This window comes from Ictalurus punctatus, chromosome 5 (assembly GCF_001660625.3).
Source record: "Ictalurus punctatus breed USDA103 chromosome 5, Coco_2.0, whole genome shotgun sequence".
Taxonomy (NCBI): Eukaryota; Metazoa; Chordata; class Actinopteri; order Siluriformes; family Ictaluridae; genus Ictalurus; species Ictalurus punctatus.
Window position 1 is genome coordinate 11,549,923 of NC_030420.2, and position 23,492 is coordinate 11,573,414.

The window sequence follows — 23,492 nt, forward strand, 5'->3', positions numbered from 1 at the left end:
AACAACACGGTGTTATACGCTGCTGAAGTGGCTGTGTGCCTAAGACAGTGTATACACACATAAATGAGCATCATGAGACGTGATAGTCGGCGGAACATTACTTGTGTGAAGGCACATTGCAGCAACAAAATATTGATGTTTGGTAAACATGAGTATAATTACCATTAAAATAAACTAGCGATGCAACCATATTTTAAAATTTTATCTCAGACCAGGGTTTTGACCTTTGTGCACAGAAATATTCAGTGGTGTGCAAATGGTAACTTAACTACAGTTGTAGTATAGTACTGGTAAAATTAGGCAAATATGGTGGTTATGTTCGAAAACTTGCAAGATGTAAAAGTATTTAAGTGGAGGCTTAGTTCTCTCAGTAAAACCACAACCATACATGTGGTTTGCAACAGGTAATATTTTAAGACATTTTATTTATACCTGTCTGCCACCCACCAGTAAGAGAGGAAAAAAAAAAAAAGAATCAATTTGATCAATTACTAAATTTGTGATATTGGTACAGAGGTTAACATTTTGTTCTTAAGGCAATGCTAAACTAAAATATAGTAAACCATAAAGAATTCACACGAAAAACAACTGAGACACTCACCTGGTCAGATGGTGTGTAGTCGCTCTGCTGCACGATGTCTATTTTGTCTAAAAAGCTGAAAGAGAGATTTTTTTTTTGCATAAACTAAGAAATCCAAAACCTCCATCTTGGTAAATACCATTACAAATGAAATACCAAAAAACCTACATTACCACACAATTAATTACAGTCATTCAGATCAGATCATTAAAATACATCAGTGTCTCTTTTTCTAGAGGTCGACCGATTGATCGGTTTTTGTTGATTAATCGTCACTGATAACCGATTGCTGGAACTATGGGTTATCTGCAAAAATCCACACCGATCGTTTTTCCTGGCTCATCTCATTTTATAAAGTACTTTTAATTTTCATGGTTCAGTCAGTACTGTTTATTTTTGTAATATGTTCAACAATATTTCATTATGAGTTATATTTTCATTCAATATCAATTTTAAAAACTATCAGTTGATTAGTCAGTTAACGGCAGGTACTACCAACTTAGTTAACGGTAAAATCCACTATCGGTACACCTCTACTTCTTTCCCTTGTGAATTTTCCAATACATGATACTCCAGTTGGACGGTACTCAATCTCCCTTTGTTTTATTTTGTCCCAGGTAACACACATCCCACTAGTTTACTAGGCAGATGTATGAACTTAAAGAACTGTTATAAACAATATCTTGCCACAGATTGTTAATTCAAAACTAAAAAACAAAGGCAATTTGTTTACCATTAGGGCTAGAAATGTTAAAATATTCTTTAAGTCGAAGAGTTCATTTTAAAATTTAATAAAAGAAACCCAGCAGTAAAACCAAATCCTATGAAAAACTCTTCTGATGGAAATCCAAATAAATATACCATCCATTTTCAAATAACTTAAAAATATCATCTACAATGCAAGAGTCATGCCTGTTTCACTAGCTATGGTAATGACAGAAGTAAAATAAATTCAAACTTAAAACTGAGAGCTGTAGGTGTTAAACTAGTTTGTCTGATTACACTTGCCCAAAGGTATCACATCCTTACGTTTCCTGTTCTGCCTGGCAGTGCATTTTAAACAGTATTTTTTGTATTAGACTGTGATTTGGGGATACACATCAACAGACTCAAGTTGTTAAAAAATAGCACATGATTTGGGTCACATGAGTGTCTTCCTGGAATTAGTCTACACTGTGGTGAATATCAAATGGCTTGGAGTTTGAGCATACAGAGCACTACACAGAATTAAGAAACCATTATTTCATTGCCTACTTGGTGAAAGGAGATCAAACAGAATAGCAAAGAGAAATGAAAACCAACGTAATGAAAAACTGTCCAAGTATTCAAATTATTCAGGCCAGCCGTATGAAATGTAAAAACCTGAATCTGTGGCACGGTTGTTGTTGGTGCCAGATGGGCTGGTTTGAGTATTTCAGAAGCTGCTGATCTCCTGGGATTTCCACACACAACAAGTCTCTAAAGTTTAAATGGAATGGCACAATAAATAAATAAACAATAAAAATAAATAAATAAAAATCATCCAGCAGTTCTTGCGGGCATGATGAGGGAGGAGAATGACCAGACTAGCTCAAGCTGACGGGAATTCATTGGTTACTCAAATAACTACAGCCATGGTGATCACAGATGTATAGATAAAAGGAAAAGGATTTGCAGACATTTGAACAAACTTTTCTTACCTCACGTATTTTATTTTAAATTACACTACTTGTTCAAAAGTTTGTCCCATTTCAGATTCAGTCCCCCTTCAGTCCCCCTGTTATAATAACCTCCACTCTTCTCTCTCTTCTGGGAACGCTTTCCACTAGATTTTAATACGTGGCTGTGGGGATTTGCTCATTCAGCCATAAGAGCATTAGTGAAGTTAGGCGCTGATGTGAGGCGAGAAGGCCTGGGGCACATCGGCATTCCAGTTCATCCCAAATATGTTCAGTGTGGTTGAGGTCAGGGATCTGTGCAGGCCACTCGAGTTCTTCCACTCCAAATTTGACAAATCATGTCTTCAAGGAGCTCGCTTTGTGCAGTGGGGCATTGTCATGCTAGAACGTGTTTGGACCCCTTACTTTCAGTAAAGGGAAATCTTAAATCTAAAGCACACAAAGAAATCATATACAATTGTGTTCTTCCAACATTATAGCACTAGTTTGGGGGGAAAACAAATATGGGCATGATAGTCAGGCGTCCACATACTTTTGGCCATACAGTTTCTTTGGTTTGCTCCCCATCAGGCATGCTATGATGCTAGTTTGTCCGTAAAGGTTGATACAGTTAGTTTGCATCACTCTATAGATACTCACTACTGTGCACAGTCGATCAGCTGATACTCATTGGAACGCTCATAACAGGCCCTCACTCCATCATCCTGCCATAGTTTTTTTGCATTGTCATAAAACTCCTAAAAAGAGATGACAGAAATTTGACTTATTGACAACAAAAAACATGCTTAAAAGCAATAAACATAAATAAATGAATAAGGTTAGATTGATCATTTTATTAGTGTCCAGGACCGTGCATTTATTATAAGCAGTTTAGGGTTAGAAGTAAAGTTGATTCAAGACAGAAAACCAAATATAATCTCAGTCACATTAATAAACAGAAAATAAAAACCCCACACAACCATATTTGCTTGGCTGGACTAAAGCTCTCACTCTCAAATGAACACGCCTGGACCTCTGATCATGTGTCTGCAAAACACAGGACTGTCTCATGTGAGGGCTATCACATGCCCTTTTACACTGATCCCAGCTTGCTTTGCCCTCTTGACACAGACCACAGTTTGGTCCCAAGCTAAAGCTTGCATACTGGAAATGCAAATAATTTTATTAAAAATTTGTTGGAATCATTTACATTTGTTTCTGTTTAAGGCAATTCCCTACAGGTATTGGGAACGTCTTAAATTTCTCAAAGAAATAAGGACTTTACACATTACAAGACATGCAGGAAAAAATATCCAAGACTCAGGATGTGTGCTAGTGGTCTTATTGTTCATATTAATCATAATTTATTTTTTTTTTGTTAAATGGTATGTGTAATACTGGAAAACAACAAGAAGCTTTGATCATTTCATTTTGCATTAACATCAGAATAGTTTGAGGTCTTCTTTCACGCCTAAATAATATTTTCACGTTGAGTGAGAAGCTGTACATCTTTATTAAAAAAAAAAAAAAAAAAAAAAAAAACACCTGATGGACTCCAATTTATACATTAAACAAGAAAATGTGTTCCATCACAAGCACTTAACTTGTGTTCATGTTGTGAAGGTCTTTCATTCAGACCAAATACCTGGTATATACACAACACAATAATTTTAAAAAAGAGATGTCATTGCTTGTGCCATTTTCATAATGACAAAATGCATACAACAGTCAAATCTGTTTCGTTTCTTTATTGCACTTGCTTGCTTAGGAAGCAATGGAATCATGGCAGTGAGCTTTTGGGACTTTCCTGCTAAACATCTGACCCTGAGGACTATGGCAGCTTGGAGCACTTCAAGGCCTATGAAGACCCCTGAGGCTCTTAATGAGCAGGAAGGGGGAGAGAAAATAAAATAAAATAAATAAAGTAAGTAAGTAAGTAAGTAAGTAAGACAGAGACTGTTCATTAACCGCCTCCAGTTAAATCCCTTAACAACTCACTTCACACAAACAAAAAATCCCTATGGAGCCTACTAATACTGCATGACTAAGCCCCTAATTGATAAATTCATTCTTCAAATGTCCATGTGAGGAACTCTAAAGAGCCCTCTGGATTCAGTATGATCTCACTGTTATTGGCTGCACCTTCAGTTTGATGATCTATCCAAAACATAGCAGCAATATCATCTACTAACCTTTGCAGGATAGGATATGGCAGCAACGAGTGCCAAAACACATGTCTTAAATAGCACCATGTTTTTGTTTTTTTATTGCTTTAATATTTTTAAGTAGAACTGTGAATAGTATATAAAAAATAGCAGAAGTTTGTTGTGTATAAAAGGCTAATAAAGGGAGTGACTAGACCAACAAACTATTAATATTTGAGTAAAGGACATTGTGCATTAAGACAGTAAATCCTAGTCATGTTCCTGTAAATATTTGAGTTGCTGGAAGACAAAGTTTTGATTAAATAAATGAGGAAAATTAAGGAACATGCAAGAGAACATCAAATAGCCTAAAAAGCTTGCCAAATAAATAATATACATTTAATCACCATAATCTTTAAATATAAATGTAATCACCATCCATAATTAGTAATAAACAATACTTAGCTGAAATATAATGCATGCCAACACATTCCCCAAAGCATTCTGCATTTTATTATTAACTTTGGACCAATTACGACCCATAAGGATACTTAATTCCACAATAATGAACTCTTTTAAAAAAACAAAAAAACAAAACAAAAAAACAAACAAACAACAACAAAAAAAACACTTGTTTTCTTGTTCTACTCACTTCTCTCTGGAGTATTTTAGCTTGCTAATATTCTTATAACGATTTTACTAGAACGAGGAGATATTTTTGGTGGAGACTACAAAAGCACCTCTGCAACTGGCTCTGGACAAGTCAAACACTGTAAATGTAAATACTCCTACATCTCTTCTGAACTCTTTGTTTTGCTCTGTTACAGCCAAATACTTACAGATGTGAACTCAAAGTTCTTCTGATTAGGTAGGTTGGTGATGTATTCAATTCGCCGCTGGTTTTCTGGACAGGCGACCTGGACAGGTGGAGCAAGAGTACTCATAGCAGCAACTATAGTCTGAAAATGAGATACAAGATTAACATGGTTAACAGTGTGAGCACTATAAATCTCCCTCGCTTGTGCACGAGTGAAACATAGAAACTACAAAACACAGCCATATAGCCTATTCTATTTACTGCAGAAATTGGCATTCACACATACTTTGAGCATTATTAAGCTCTAAAATAAAAAAATATAAGGATTAGAAAAGATGGCAACACACAGTTCTGATGTTCACAGGCCCATTGTAGGCAGCTTTGGGCACTCTACGCAGCCCCATACACAGCAAGCTGTGATGCACTGTGTGTTCGGACAACTTTCTAAACACAGCCAGCATTCACTTTAGCAATTTGTGCTAGAGTAGCTTTTCTGTGGGATCGGATAGATATGTACAGTGGGGTCCAAAAGAGCACTAGTGATAATGCTTCTGTTCGGCACTCTTTTTCCAATTTAACAGGGTTAAATGTTTAAAAGGTTTTCATTACAATTTAAATGATCAGCAACAACTTGAGTGAAAAGTAGAATCTTAGAAATACATGAATTTCATAGCATTTGGTTTGTCCTCTTTTTGCTTTAACAAGAGTGCACTCGAGCTGACAGACTCCATAAGTTTGTGTAAAACCTGATGATCCATATCAGATTAAATCCATCGGCGTGTCATCTGAACACATGCTTCAATATAAGGGATAAGAAAATCTGATCTTCTGTCTAAGGAGTTAACACGGTAAACATCACAAATTTGCTTACAATTCAACGTTGTGGAACATTTTGAATATTGAATAGTCAAGGTGCTGCACATTTCCTTGCTTCATTTTAGAATTTTCAAAATTCAAAAACTTTGTTTATTTACAGTTTAAAATAAAAAAATTCCTGTTTTTCAAAGTGGTGTCAGACTTTTGGACCTCACTGTATATTTAAGCTGGTTGTTCTGGTGCTAAAATGGTGAAAGTGGTCATACTGGTTTAACAGCATTACAACAAAGTCATTTACACCACAAGCAATCACTTTCATTATCAACCAAAAACAAACGTATGATTTCAGCTTACAGACCTCTATGGCCTCTTTTATGTTGTTTTTAATGTCTTGAATCTTCTGTTTCTTCTCTCTGCAATTAAAGAAAGTTGTGTTAGAGCGACTTTTTGTTTACATTAGTCAAGCTTTGTGCATGAGAGTGGATCAAGCTGGCAACTACTGCTGCTGATGCATGTGCCTGGGACTCAAGTTCAATTTTAGGGTCCGTTTTTCATAAACCAAATGTAAAAAACATAATTAAATAAAAATTGTTTTTTTTAAGATAGGTGCTCTTGAAAACTCTGTCCTTAGTACATGCACTGTATATCCTACTAACATGATGCATATGCAACATATGCTTTTCACAGAAAATGAAGTACAAAACTACAATGTAATGAAAAGGGGAAAATTCTATTTCCACTGGACCATTAAATAGTTAAGTGCAAGTTTCATTACTTCCCTTGTGCCTATTTTGACACGAAATGAGCAAGACTCAAACTAGGTAGATTTTAGTGGGGTGAAATTTTTGCACTCAGTGAACCAATTTGATATGCAACTCAGTGGTTAATTTAATTTTTATTTAATCAGGGTGGTTGCATAAAGATAAGAGTGAGATAAGTGAGACCTGGCCAAGCAGTGTGCTAAAGTGAGTACTATTTAAAAAATAAATACCAATTTTGAGTATTTTATTTATTGATAGTTTATTTAAAAATAATTAAATTAAAAAATCAATCAATAAAGAAAATCAATCACTGGTTAGTACAAAACCAAAACTTCTTTGGGTTTACTCAGCAAGGTGTACATTTGCGATAATGAGGTTAAATGAATCGTCTCTTTAAAAAAAGACAAAAACAAAAAAACAAACAAACATGCAATTTGTTTTTATTATTATAATAAATGAATGGATTTAGCTGATCTTTTTATTATAATGCTTAATATGTAAGGAATATTTGACGACAGACCTTTCATTAATAGAAAATAAAGCACACCCCGAGGTGGTAATGCCATTACACCTCAGGTATGCATTATTTTCTAATAACTCAACAGACCGGAGTCAATTATTCTGCTTATACCACAGTTACCACACCTGAAGACATTTGAATAATGTTTTATTTCAAGATATTAGTCAAGGTTTGTGTCCTTAAAACGCTTGTGTATGGAACTAGTTTATTACACGTCCCACCTCAGGCCTCCATTACTAATTCCAAAAAGTCATTCAAGTGTTAGAGAGCACGCTTGCGTGCTCTCCCCCCCCCCCCCCCCCAAATAAATGCAGATCAATGGCTCAAGCCTCCGCTTCATCTCATTACCACCTTCGTTGTGCATTATTTTTCTAATAATGCAATGGCCCGTCATCAATCACTTACATACTTCGGGCAAATAAAAAAAACTGTCATTTTGTTAGTTGTTAAATGTATGGTGCTGTGGTGGACAGTAGGTTAACTTCTCCTTTATTTCAGTTAACTTGGCAAAATGATATGGAAGTGTAATACGACCTGACTGCAACTACTTTAGCTGTGCATTTACTGAAAAATAATTGCACACCTCAGAAGGTCTATCAGCCAATCAGAATCGAGAATTCAATAGTGCTGTGGGATAAAAACGTATACTGTTCTTTCCTCTAAAGTCAGTGAAGGATGACATCACATCAAACAAACTTCTGCTTTAACTATCTAAAAATAATCTTGGAAGTAAGGTTTAATAAATATTATTTATAGATGCAACAATCATTATGAACCGTTGATGCTAACAAAGTTTTTTAGATATTTAAATTCTGAGAAAGTGAAAAAATAAATAAATAAAATAATTAAACCCGTAGCACACTCACCATACATCAGTACTTAAAAAACTACAGGCAATACTTCTTAGTCAATGATATTCTGTCTCTCAACATTGAGTTCAACCCAATTTCCCACAATATAGACAGTCATGGCTAGTTATGAAGTTCACATTTTCAATTCACTCTGCTCACATTTAGGATGCAGCCATGTAAAATGACTTGGAAAAAAAGAAAATAAAAATTGGGACTTGTCCAAGATAAGCCATTCAAGAAAACACTGCTGTAAACACTGTCACAATCTCAGCTAAGTTAAATGTGCTTATATTCCTCACAAAGAATCCGTAATTACACAAAGTTTAGTTACATTTTATTCAAATTACATTATCTCGAACTAAAATAAAAGCAGCAAGTGCTTATGCAATACAGAACCATGCTTTACAAGGTTAGAGGTTAGATGAATTACAATGAACAAACCCCCCCCCCCCCAAAAAAAATATATTGTTACAGGAATACTTACTCAGCATTGAATCCATTAACATGCAAAATCCGCATCTGCTTGACAATAGTGCTCTTCCCAGACTCTCCTGCACCTATAGCGAGAGAGAGAGAGACTCTTGTTCTTAATCAAAGATAGTTTATAACGATATTTATGATCAAGGAAAAATGGGAATTTTTATGTATTTAGATCCAACAAAATGAGATTTTTTGCTTTATGCGTACTTGTATAGATTTCCCAGAACCATTTCTAACAGATGCACATTTTCCTTTGTAAAACTATCACTGAATATTCAATGTCACTACTGTTGGTGCTTGGCAATAAGAAACTAAGAGCATTTTATTTAGCGACTCCTGAAAAACACTTCTATTCAACTATCAGAATTAAACACAATTAATTTAGCAACCACACCCCTCTAGTGTGTGTGGGGAGAAAAGCTAGTATCAGGCAATGCACCAGATAAAGCTTAATGCTTCAAACCACTGGAAGTTGTAACTTGAAATTCCCGACCAGGAAAATGCCCCCTCAACTCAGGATGATTTCCTCAACTCCAAGTTCAGCAAGTGACGTCAATTCAACATGGCTGTGCACAGCATCAGCAGAAACCAAAGTAGCCCTTACTTCCTTTAAATGAGTTACACTCGTACACATATTTGCTTTAGAGCAGTGGTCACCAACCATGTTCAAGGAGATCTAGTGACCTGAACACTTCAGCACAAACCATAATGTCACCTGAACATAAGGTCAGAAATCAATCAACAGACAAATTTGCTATTAAATCTATAACACTGACTATACAGATTTCTGTTCTGAGGCAGAAAATACACACCAATCATCACAGTTAGCTGGATAAGCTTGTTGCTAACAAATGATGAACATGGAGGCCCCCACTTTGTCGGTCTGATGTACAACTTACACTTAAGGGCATACAAGACCCATGTACCAGGAACTCCTGCGTTCAGGAGTGTTTCCTGGACTGCTCGATTGTAGTGGAGAGAAGGGTCAAACCCACGGGCACATGTGACCTGGCTAATGATGCCAAATATCATTGACCATTTAGCAGAGAACAAATACTTGTGGAGAGCCACCAGGGTGTTCTGACCTACAGCGAATGCAGTAGTGGAACAGAGGGGTCTTACAGGCTATATCAGGGCCACATTTGTGAAAAGACATTTGTGAAAAACAAAAACTTAATGCTGAAAAGCAGGAAAAATCTAGTTGGTAAAATGTTTAACACCTGAGCTATGTCTACATTAATCCAGTTAAATTTGAAAACGCATCTTTTTCCCTACGTATTGGTCTTCCGTCCACAATGAGATGGCGTATTTTTGTCCAGTGAAAACGGAGCTTTTCAAAAAATGCTCTCCCAAGCGTATAACTGTTGTAGTGTGAACTGAGAAAATGGAGATATTCAAAAACTATGACTTTTTTAGTCATGTGATGAAGTCATGTGACCCATTCAACTCAAAACAAGATGGTGGACCATGTTGGACTGCACTTCTTGGGCCTGCTAGCCAGTTTGTTAGCGTTGTTAATGTCATTTAATTAATGTACAACCTTCAGATTGCATTTTTTGGAAAGGGGTCGGAACATCCGCTCCAATTGCTATCCAGCAGCGGGACATGAGGAGAAGTGCGATTTAAAAAGAGACAGAAGGTAAATAAACCCTGATGGAAATGACGCAGACCAAAGCAGCTTACGTTTTCATGCATGTGTAGTATAGGGATGTTAGTGTTTTCAAGCGTTTCTGTGTGGATGAGCAATTTTTGGAAAACGTTTGAAAACGCCAGTGTAAACAGTGTGTTATAAAATTAAAATGCCGATTTCAAGATTATCTGGATTAATGTGGGGTGTTTTTCCCCCTTGCTTATGAATGCCAGTGTGGCCGTGCGCATTTCATTTTCGAATTAGCTTCAATTGCTTGAATGGTGGGCTCATTATTATTCTTAATGAAACACACAACTACAAAACAGAACAATGACAAACTCGCTTATATTACACATTGAACTTTTAAAACCAAAAGTTCCACCATCGTCTTGTCAGTCAGCTTGCCTCACTCGTCACGTGAAAAATTAAATCTGACTCCTGCTGATCTGTGCTTCAACTCAGACTCATTTGGCTCATGCTGAATTGAGCAGACACGCTCAGTTTTGAATTGTAGCTAGTTCTCTAACTAACTAAATTATTTTTATTACTATAAAAAAGCAAAACAGTGGGGGCGTTAAACAGATAAAGCATTAAACAGTTAATAAGCACTCCTGAACGTATTAGCTTTAAACTATGCTAACCATTAAGTAAGCAAAAACGAGGATTTTTTTGGCAATAATTCACTGGAATTAAACTATGCTGCTACAATCATGATGCAACCGCTACCATAACTTTAAACTCACCTGTTTGAATTGCTTGAACAAATACTGCAGTAAGCAGCCGCTCTTCCTGAAAGCATGGTTATTGTTGCGGCACATAAGTTTTAGGAGTGCGACTTTTACACATTTAGTGGCAACAGCACCAGAAGTGGAAAAGGGGTGTCCAAGAGAAATACATGTATTTCGCCTACCATATAGTAGGTAAGTATGCTGTTTCGGACACAGCAATAGTGACCGGGTAAGCTGCTGGTTCTTTGGCTCCAATGTCTCCTTGTTGCACAGTGCAGCCATGAAAATTTCCCAACTGACCACCTGTCGGGCTATGCGTCAGTAACAGTACTACATATGAAAATCTGGTACAGTCAACTTTTATTACAATATCAATATTATATCATCACTTGAACTGGCAAAATTGCAATTGCACGAAATTGTTTTGCTCGGTCTTTCACAGTGATGTTTGTTAGAAAATGAGACCTTTTAGCTGTACTCATGTTCGACGGACATGAATCGAAGATTTGGCTGAATGCGTCACATGACGTGTCTTGGCCCAAATCTGCGGAAATTTTGCCGTTTTTCAAGCTCCACTGAATATTGTGGAGTTGGTCGATTTCTGTTCATTTCTGCCATCGCAAACTCCTGGAGGGACCGATTTATACTAGAGCTTGAACTCATGGAGTGTCACTTATCTTACAGTGCTCATTAAGTACTAGATACAATACTTTTATAATACTTTAATCTAGAGCGAATGTTGAGCACAAATTTCACGATAAAATATAACAAGAATACAAATAGTCACTACAAGAGACCGTACACATCGTGCCATTTTAAGCACTAATGGCATTCTATTAAGTGTAAAGTGCACTAATTAGAGTTGCAACAACTAATCGATAAAATCGATTATAAAAATCGTTGTCAATGAATCCATATCGATTAGGTGGTCTGCACACAGCATGGGGTACATTAACTCACTACGTTACTTCTGTTCCGAAAACAGGCTTTGGAGAGTAAATTCTAAAGTTGTGTCCCAAATTACGTACTATACACTTACACTATGCACTTTGTACTCTACCGTCTAGTATGTGAGTTTTAGAAAGGCAATATAGTCTCAAAAGGAGCACTAGTGCTTTTTTTACTAACTGGAAGTATAAGCCGCTTCTTAGATGATGGTGCATGACGTCATACGCGTGTGTTGTGCCGCTAGCTTTCGCAGAAACCCAGAGTCACCGACAATGACTATCTTCAGTTTACTGTTTGTGTCAGCATTACCTTTTATTTCCAACATAACCTCAGTTACCATTAGACGGAGGCGAAATCGTCAAGTGACTGAGGAAGAATGTCTTCTAAGGCAGGAGAGCATTTTATATTAAATATCGCGGAGATCAAACAGTGATGCACGAGCACAAACTTGTTTGTATCCAAAATGCTCCACTGTGTGCAAGGAGCTGGGAAAACTGGTGTGAACTGTTTAAAAGGTTTAGTTTAATTCAAGTTTGTCATTATATGCTGTATATGTGTATTGCAGTGTAAATTCTGCTTATTATAACGGAAGTGATCTATCAGTAACGAGGCTGCGTTGCTCCTCACTTGCGGTGTAGACACGCTGAGTGGGAGTGCAAGTAAGATCTGTAATATCTAAATCACTATGATCAAAAGTAAACATAAGTAAAATAATATGTCTAAAAGGCAGTGAGTAACAAACCCACAAGGTGCAGTGAAAGTGAGTTTTATTATAAATTTAGGACAGTAGTTATTCTGTGTTATATATATATATATACACATACACACACACATACATACATACACACACAGATATAGATATATATTTTTATTAAATAATTAAATGTATTTGACTTATTTTATATTTATTTTAATTTATATTATACACACACACACACACACACACACGTGCACGTATTTGTGCATTATTTTTATAGATGCACAAAAAGCACCAGATTAAACTACAGTCCTAAATTAATAATATATATTCTGGTGGATGTGTTTATTTTCTGTTTTAGACAGTTTGTGGATTTTATTTTAAATAAACAAAAAAATGTCACTGAAAGCCCCCCCCCCCCCCATCCAATTAATTGAGAAGTAATAATAATAATAATAATAATAATAATAATAATAATAATATCAACTAATCGATTATTTGCAGCCCTGGCACTAACAGTTTTTCACATCAGTGTTGCGCCCTGGGTAAGGACTGTATGTGGTCACAACACGTGATGAAACATTTTTACTGGATTTTAGCAGCAAGAAATTATAGCTTCAGCTATATATTTGTCAACAAATATTTATACCACAAGACAATATTGTGAACCTGAATCTGCAGTTTTTAATATTGTTCCTTTGTTGCTGGTTTTTTGTTCGCCACAATATTAATATATGAATGCATTTGAATACTAAATTTATTTATTAGCAGCCTAGTTTCTGCAACTTAGCATAAAAAACCCAAAAAAGGACATCATGCCTATGTTCCTCTGGTCTCTGTAAACTGCATAAACAAATTATGTGGGCCACAAACATGCATCCAATGAGAACAGGAATTCGCCTCTAGTTATCTGCTCATCATGCTGCCTCTAGAGCTTGAGAATTCAGGTGCTCGTGTGTACACGTGTTTTGGGAGGATGACGTTGGAGGCAACAGTGAAGGGAGGAACCAAGTCTTTTTTTTAACATTTAAAACAACTGGATTCACCCAACTTCTGTCAACTGTCAAAATCACAGACTATCTTTGGCAACATGTCAGACTTGGACATATAAGCTATTGTAATTGGAGGCGACGAGTCACAGGGCCACGTAACACACACACGCATTTATTTATGTATTTGAATCCATGCAACACGTAATACCTTCCATCAAGTTAGGCCAAATCCCAAATGGCTTCCGTTAAAGTTATTTGCGCTCTACCTAGGGTGTGACATATACTACCTAGTGCACTCCACAGGTTTTCAGACACTTCAACAGAAAACACAAAGCCCTATGCATTTATGTTAACATTTAACTGTTCCACTCAAATGTCTTGCATCTCCTGCTCTGCCTAGATATAGTCCTGGCTTTTTGTTACTGAGCTGTGCAGTTTGGTGGAAAAGTACTAGGAATGGACATGTTGGGTCAAAATCATTAAATTGTTCAGATTTTGCATTTATAAAGTGCATAGTGCATCCTGCTTCCCATTCAACCCACTAGAATAAGCCATCTAAACATACCCAAGCAGCAAATTTGAAGCTGTAATAAAAACACAGACATTAGTTTCTTGTTGCCAACATGTGGCGGCACATTGAACACTCTTTAGCCCGAGACGTCCTATAACTGAGCTGCGCTTGAGCAATTAGTAAGGAGAGGCTCAGATACACAAGTCTCTCTCACTCCTCTTTATCGGGGGATTAAAATATCTAGTTAAACTGATACATTTGCAATTGTGTGTCCATTAGTGGTTTTTACTTCTACATGAGAGATCTCATTTCTATTGAGAATATCACTCTTGTATCAGTCCCTCCATGATTTTGCAATCACAGATTTGGGCCAAGGCGAGTCATGTGACTTAATATGGATTCGGCCAAATCCCTCCTCGATTCACGTGCGCTGAACATGACTACAGCTAAAAGGTCTCATTTACCAACAAAATTTATTGCAAATGCAATTTCGCCAATTCAAGTAGTTTTCCATAAAAAGGGCACAAAAAAACATCCACAAACTGCATATCAAATTAAAAAAAAAAAAAAAAAAAAAAGCCTCAGCAAAAATCAAGCATTTTTGTCGGCAACAATCACATAAAAACACCATGAAATCTTGTATGGACTGTTTGTATTGAGAATTTAACAGACATGATTAGCAGTAACCAACAAAAAGCACATTGTGGGAGTGAGCCTTTTTACTTTCATTTAGGCGGTTAAATAAGAAAAAGAACAAACAAAAAAACACCATCCTGGGTGTTTGCTTGGGACTGTATGACATGTTTACAGCATTCCATCATGCTTAGTAACTGCTACATTAGGGTTAGCATTCCTGTGATTAAAATTACTCATTCATTCAGATGTCCGGAAACAGAACAAACTAAAGCCCTATTTGGATTGTATTCGTTTATCAGGGGGACGTCGGTAATACATTTTTTACACTTCTCCTCAGTGATATAAATCTCATATCTAGACAGCAATAGAATAGCCACAGGAGGAGAGAGCTTCTTGTGGACTGTATTTTTTACAAACCTGGATGTTTGTCAAGCGGTCGTATGATTTCGCTCCATTCAGATGCACTGTAGTAGAGAAGAGAGACTGGCTCTCCCTTTGCGGACGGACCTAAGTTTCAACAACAATTTGAAAATATGAGAATTTCTTTTTTTAAAAATAAAGTATAGAAGCAGCATGCATTTTTTTTTGTTTCGCCTGTAATTTTCTGAGAGGAGGCCTGAGAAAGACGTCGACATGGCTGATGCAGATGGAAAAAGTCACCCCAGAACCCCATGTAAATTAAATCTGTACAGATATGGCTTTAATTCATTAGAAAATATTATGAGCCCCAAAATAATAACTGTGTTAGAAGGAATGTTGGTCAGAATTCCTTTGGGAGTCAGAGGGAGTGGAATAACATTAAATAATAAGAGCATTTATTTACAGGGGAGAGAAAGTGTAATTAAAAAAAAATTCCCCTCATTTTCGGGTTGAATATGTCTGGTGGGGGACGAGATACGAGCCTGAAATTGACAGAAATAAGACCTCTATAATAACATTCTGCTGTAAAACATTGAGTTTGAGATATGAGGTAAACTCTGCAGGACAGTGGACCTCAATGGACAGATCTGAACAACCAGTAAGTAACTATAGCTCAAAAAAAATTACTTACTGCTTTTAATCACAGGAGAAACACCACCACAGCTCTGTTTGATGCTGTTCATTTGTAAAACACTCAAGTAAACACTACTTCCATATTTGGATAAAATCTATACACACATGATGGGTCAGGCTGGTTTTCCAAATCTGGCCCACTCACTATATGGGCTGCAACTTACAATTATTCTCATAATTGATTAGTTGGCCAAATATTTCTTCGATTAATCGGATCTGGGAGGTGGGGGTAACTTTTACATTTTCAGTAACATTTTTTCCGTACATTTAAAATAAAATCCACAAATTGAGTGTTACAAATATAAACTTCAGAATAAAGCTTTACACAACTGTTTGCCCAATTATAGACTGAAAAGAACCCAATACACACAGACACACACCAGAATATTTATTAATTTAGGACTGTAGTTTAATTCAGTGCTTTTTGTGCACCCATAAAAAATAATGCATAAATAACTGTATATAATAAACTATTTGTTTATATTATATAAAAGTATTTATGCATTTTTTTAATGGGTGGACAAAAAGCACTGTATTAAACTACTGTCCTAAATTAATAATAAAAACTCACTTTCACTGCACCTTGTGGTTTCTGTTACTCACTGCCTTTAGACAGATTGTTTTGGATATAAACATAAAATAAAAGGTAACATTGACAAACAGGTAAGCTAAAGAAGTCATTGTCGGTGACTTTGGGGATTTGGCTAAAGCTAGCGGTGTCAAGCACGTATGACGTCACACGCAGTCGACTAGGAAGTGGCTTATACTTCCGGTTAGTTTAAAAAAAAAAAAAAAAGGCGCTAGTGTTCTATTTGAAACGATATTACCTTTCAAAAATTCATACACTAGATGGTAGAGTGCATAGTGTAAGTGTGTAGTACATCAATTGGGAGACAACTTTAGTATTTACTCTCCGAAGCGCGTTTTCACAACGATTTTCACAATCGATTTTATCGATTAGTTGTTGCAGCTCTAATGATTTCGATATGTTGACGAGTTACTCTAATAGTTTCAATACAGCAAAGATAAACATCACCTCAACAAGTGCTACAGGTTTCAATTTCCAATTGATTACATGTTCAGGATTATACAAGTAGAATAACTGAAACTTAATAATTACTGTGTGTGCGCGAGATGCATTCAGACACTTATAAACTTAAAAGCTGTGCATTATGTAATGTATGAATGTAACAATGTGTCTTTGAATCTAGTGTTCTCCACTACAGAATATGAACCTCTATATCGCTGCAGTAATATCTTTGACGGAATGAGGAGGAAATGCTTTCTGAATGCAACAGAGTTCAGTGTACGTGTGCATCGTGCAACCATATGTTTGTGTTATTAGCGCCAGTATATTGTACACATATTTGCACTAACATTTCGGTCCACCACTCACTGTCCATCAGTGTCATAGCTTATTGGAAAACCAGTGTCCCCCATACAGCAGACCTTAAAAACTTGGGTGACTAAAAATGACACTCTTAGGACAGGAATGATAAATAAATAAATAAATAAATAAATAAATAAATAAATAAACAAACAAGACGATACTGTAGCCTCTCCTGATTTGAGAGATACAATGTTTTAGTGACGCAGTCTGATTTATTGCTGATGTAGTGACTCGAGAGACTTGTATTGGACAAAACGAAACACTATGTTGTTACAGCCCTAATGATCAGTCATACGTCCATGTATCCTATGGATCACTGTATGCTTAATGAAACTGGAACACTGATTTAATGCAGAAATGCATAAACAGGAGAATAGTCCTGTTTTGGAGTTGATTTTTTGCTCAATTTTGTCCCTGTTTGGCACTTTCAAAGCTCAACCACTGAGACAGACCTCTGTATGAGATTTGGCAAGAAACATCTCAGTTTGTAGAGGCATTGTTGTGTTGCGGCACGAAATCTTCTACACATTTCCTGTGACTCTGTGTTAAAATACTGTACGTCAACATGTTAGCAGCAAGACAGATACACTATGACATGCTGTTAACGTTTTGATGCTGAAATATATACCGTATTAATAAATATACACTCGCTGACTACTTTATTAAGAACACCTGTACACTCACACAGTCATGGCGCAGACATGTAATGCATAAGTTTGCACAGATGCAGCTAGAGTTTCAGTTAATGTTCACATCTAACGTGAATGGGGGGAAAAAAGGGTGATCTAGTTGACTTGAACTGTGGCATGGAGGTTGGTGCCAAGCGGATTGGTTTGAGTATTTCACAAACTGGGGTGGGGGGTGGGGGGGGCTGGGGAGTCTGGTGAGTCTGGTGAGCAGCAGTTCTGCAGGTGGTAATGCCTTGTTAATGAAAGGAACCAGACTGGCTCAAGGTGATGAGGAAGCCTACGGCAACTGGAATTAGCACTCCTTACACAACCATGGTGAGCAGAAAAGCCTATCAGAATGCAAATGTTTGATCCTTGAGAAAGATGAGCTACAAGAGCAGAAAACCACATCGGGTTCTAAGTCTGTAAACCAAGAGCAATAATCTGAGGCGAGGCTATATCATTGATCCTTTTTTTTTTCACACCATTCTGTGTAACTTCTAGATGCTGTCATGAATAAAAATGCCATGAGAATGTCTGTTTCTGAAATACTCAAACCAACCCACCAGGCACCAACAACCATGCAATGGTCAAAGACACAGATCACATCTCACCCAATCTGATATTAAGCTTTTGATGAGTTTCTGCATGATTTTGAGCTGCTGTCACACAACTAGCTGATTAGATGATTGTACAATGTACAAGTGCTCCCAATAAAGTGGCCAGAAAGATTTATATAAAATTAAAATAATAATAATAATAATAATAATAATAATAATAATAATAATATTTAAATAAACCGAAAAAATGTGTGTGATGTGACAAGCTCGGTAGAGATTCTGTCAAATGTCAGTGGAATGATGCAAGTGCTGTGGAGCCAGTAGCAGTCAATTATAAACATACAGCAGTCTCAGATATGAAAGATGTGGAAGCTTCAACTGACCAATCAGAATTGATTATTCCACAAAAAAAGGCAGTACATTTACATGGACAGCAATATTCCGATATTAACCTGATTAAGAAACTACCATGTAAACAGCAATTACTGATGATCTTAATTCGACTCATACACGAAGTAAACACAAATTGAATTAAGCCATGGAGTATTTCTATTTTAGTCGCATTATAGACATGTACACACCTCAATCACACTTAACGTCGTGTGGCAGTTTTCACCGCATTTTGCGACAGGACACACACAGCAGCGGTCAAACAAGAGAGCATGACTGCGTCTGAAACTACGTACTTACCTGCTATAAAGTAGGTGAAATTCATGTACTTCGGCTACTATATAGTAGCTAAGTATGCGGTTTCGGACATAGCCCATGGCCTAAAGCAGTCATCTATTTGCATGTATAGCATGACAAATTATTTGCACTTGAATCTTTCGCAAAATTAAAAATTAAACATCCAAAACTGTATACAGTACCATAACGAAGATGGACTGTATGTTGATGCGTGAAATTCTGGAGGGAACACCGGACAGCGTGGGGACATAATGACATAATCGATCTATGTTCTATAACATGTAAAACGGGAACATGACAGGAGTATTCTAAAAGCAACTCATGCAAACACCTTAATCACAATATTGTCTTATTCAGAATAAGGTCAATAATTAGATTACTGCTGTCCAGGTGAACCTAGTCAGAAAAATGCAGAACTGAAAATATATGATCTTGTAATTTGAACATAATTCTAAACCAAAGTAATGTTCCTTTACTAGTGCATCCCACAAATACGTTACAAGCTGCCGTCAGACACCAGAAACTTATTTGAACGGCAAGGTGCCAAAACCTTTCACCATGCTTATTTGTCACAAATACACTGGTCTATCTGACACCATCTACAACGCAGACTCCATACTGTCAGATGTTAACTTATAATAGTATATGTAGACATAAATATGTTTCAATTTTAATACTTCTGATGTGCTTAGCACCTCTGGTGCTAATTTGTTGGTTGGTGCTGGTCTGGTTAATCCAGTGAGAAGGCAGTAGTTGTGTTCTGTGCTAACATCACAGCGGGACATCGCTAGCACACATACTGCCATTTCGTAGGAGAAAAATTTTTCAATTCATAATGTATGAATCATGACATGATGTGTGACTCGTTCTGATGGATTTTTCCTTTAAAGTCCCAATGAAATCAAAATTGTAGTTTTGTAGCTTTGAGTATGAATATGTTAGCCTTAAAGTTATCTATAAGCTAGTGTACCCCAAAACAACAACAAAAATTTGCATTTAGAAGCGATATGCATTCAAAACATACAGTCTCTCTCTCCACCACCAACACAATACAATTTTGATGACAATCTGCATTTCAGCTTCTCATCAGATTTGCTGTCCAATCAAATGCTCACAAGAATCTGAAGTGTCCTGCCCCCAATATGATCCAAGGTACTAACTGTCAAGTACGACTTAGGCTGGGCTGTGAGGTAAGCTATAAACACTATTGGCTATTAATTATTATATTAAATTATATTAAACATTTATGACCACTGTACATGATGGAATAAAGCAAGCTGAACAAGTTGGTTAATCCAACAATATATGTTAAGAGCATGTGTTGCTTTCTGCACACGTAGTATAAAAGATTACACCAGTTGCACAAGAGCACACAACTAGTACCATCACCTCATCAATGGAGTTATAACTTTTCTACTAGTACAATGCTTTTAAACAAAATATAGGAACAAAAAGCAAAAAAATATACCAACCAGACATTTAAGGTAATAGCACAAGACTTGCTACTATTGGGTTTTGTTAAGGGAAATGGCGTGCTCGCTGATTTCTCTATCAAATACTTGAGCTGTCAATATACCCAGAGCAGCTCGTCCGTGTCTTCTGCAATCAATTAAGTTCTGTACAGGAAAGCAGCTTTCTATGGTCGACCCGCCCGTGATCATGTTACGTTGCCCGGCAGCAAGTGACACAAAAGAGGTCTGACAAAGAGTGGTGTGAAAATAGAAAATCACGTCATTAGTTGCTCTCTAATTTTGTTATAATGTTTAAGCATGACAATGCCTATGCTCGCCACGACCTGGTGTTTATAGCGCATGATTCTCCTTAAAAGATTTACAGCTGAAAATTTTAAATAATAATAATCATGCATTGAGGGGAAAAAAAACAAAACAAAAAAAAAAATCTTAATCTTATCTGGCTGCCAGACTACATAATCTCACAAGAGTAGAGACGTCTTTTTTCACTAAGCCTTATTACTAGGCAATTTTCACCACAAATGAAGACGTTTCTATGTGAGATTTGATCAATATTTTTCATTCATTCCTTTATCATCAGTATCCATCCTTCCTGGTCAGCGTTACAGTTGATCCAGGAGCCTATCCCGATGCTTAAGATGACGATCATTTGAAAAAGGATGTGTTTGCATCTTGCACCCATTTAAAATGAAATGTATACATCTTGAAATATGTGCTTTAGTACTGACTGAGCACTGGTGTTGATGTATTACTAAATAGTGATAAAGCCCTGAATCACAAGCATTTAAAGCAAGGGTTCGCAAACCTTTTGAAGCCTTCAACATTATGGAATTAACTTTGTGTCAAAAGTATTGAACATAACTTTTCAAGAAGCAAACAAAAATATACAACGAGAGAGAAGAAAAGCACTCAAAATTATGCATCGTCTTCAAATAAACAGCATTCTTTGTTAGCTTCGTTTTCACTATGTCATGGTTTATGACTGCGCTGCCAGAGTTTTCATTTACGCTTTCAAAGTTCTCGTTTACCCAAGTTCACCATTCTGTCACAAACCTCCCATGTGGGTGGAGCTTAACAGCGATTTACTCACATTGGCTAGTGAGATTTGGATAGACAGCTCGAGTGTCCAGCTGAGAAAGAGGAGGATGATGACGCTGCTGTCGCTCCATGCCGCCCCGGAGAGCTCATCTCGAAAAAATAGTTGTACGAGACTACCCAAACCTTAAATATTAATTACAAACTAATATACTAAGTAAGTCATTTCCACTACAAATTACAAACACTAACTATACAGAGAATCCAGAACGCTTTCCAAAACTTGTGGCACTGAAGTCTCTACTTCCTGGTCAGGGAAATGTTAATCCAAATCTCACTAGCCAATGAGAGTAAATCGCTGAAAAGCCCGGCCCACACGAGAGGTTTGTGCCCGAATGGCGAATGGAAACTTGGAGGACAACAAAAACTCTGGCAGCGCAATCATAAACCATGATTAGTGAAAAGGAAGCTTAGAAAACGGTTAAAGAATGCTGTTTATTTGAAGGCCATGTTAAATTTCTGCCATGGAGTTCACGGTTTTCAGTTTCAGAGTGTTTTTCGCCTCTCACATTGTATTTTTTTGTTTGTTTCCTGAAAATTTACATTCAATACTTGACAAATTTAATTCATTTAACTCATAATTCAGATAACTTCTAAATAGATTTCATACTTCAGGACAGATTTATTGTTATGACCATAATCAAACTACTCAAATGTGCATGGGTATGATAGAGCTTTTATTTCTTAATCTTTCACTCTGAACACAGTTGTATTAAAAATTTGATTCAAGTTAATGGTAGGCTTCCAAGTTTTGGCATAAAACTCACTCGAATGATAAGAAATCAAAAAACATAAACTTAATTTTCTGTGACAACACTAAGTATAAGCATGGATCAAGAATCATCGAACCCTATTCATGAGTGCTACATGAACCAAATGCTATGGGTTTTAAGTGATATTAAACATGACAAGAGAAACTCGAAACTGACATGGTTCAGTTTGGATGCATCTGATTTACTTTAACATTTATTAATAGTTTCAGATATTTTTCCCCCCAATCATTTAAAAATGCAATACATTTTCATGGTTCAGTCAGTAGTGTTTATTTTTGTAATAATGTTCAGCAATATTTTACTTTGAGTATTATGTTTTCATTCAGTATCAGTTTTAAAAACTATCAGTTGATTAAAAATAAAATACACTATCTGTCCACCTCAATACATCTGTACTAACAAATACATCTGAAAACTACTTTTAAATAACTAGGCGCTGGTCAGCACAGTTCACTAAGCCAATCAGCACACAGAGACCGGAAATGACGTGTTTATATGTGTATATATATATATATATATATATATATATATATATATATATATATATATATATATATATATATATATATAACCACTTTCTTCGATATAATGGTTACAAATATGACAGTTTAAGCTAAACAGTGTGTACAGTTTTCAGCTGCACGCTACCCAAAGAAGTTTATATTCTCCAGAAATAACTTGCAATTCACAGTCAAAGTGAAACTGAAGTAAAGCGAGCGCGGGGGTGGGGATGGGGGGGGGGGGGGGGGGGGGGGGAGGTAGTGGCATCTGAATTAAATAATGGAGGCCTGAAACTGGCGATTTGGAGTCGGGCCTAAATGGCGTGGATAGATCTAGTGTACAGCCTGAGCAACAAAAAGCACAGGCCTGTGGATCCAACGCTACTTGCATCTGACCAGTTTAACCAGAACACACCCACATGCCGATGCACGTCGCACGTTTCCGCTCGGGCTAAACTAACGCTATTCAAATGTCACCACTATGATCATGAACACACACACACACAGAGAACTGTGACACAACGAAGGTGTGACAGTGGCATTCCT

At 36.6% G+C, this 23,492-nt stretch overlaps 1 protein-coding gene across 3 annotated transcripts in view; it reads right to left on the minus strand.

Moving 5' to 3' along the window:
- The window catches only part of LOC108265241 (guanine nucleotide-binding protein G(s) subunit alpha), a 41,002-nt gene that overhangs the window by 15,824 nt on the left and 1,686 nt on the right, over positions 1-23,492 (minus strand). For 2 of the 3 annotated variants that reach the window (XM_053680213.1, XM_053680212.1), the window contains 6 exons: positions 15,166-15,255; positions 8,611-8,683; positions 6,353-6,407; positions 5,201-5,320; positions 2,878-2,975; positions 602-656 (listed from right to left, as the gene is read on the minus strand). In XM_053680213.1, the coding sequence (XP_053536188.1) occupies positions 602-656; positions 2,878-2,975; positions 5,201-5,320; positions 6,353-6,407; positions 8,611-8,683; positions 15,166-15,255 (491 nt within the window). The remainder of the gene's footprint in view (positions 1-601; positions 657-2,877; positions 2,976-5,200; positions 5,321-6,352; positions 6,408-8,610; positions 8,684-15,165; positions 15,256-23,492) is intronic. The other variant, XM_053680214.1, reaches the window with a different exon arrangement.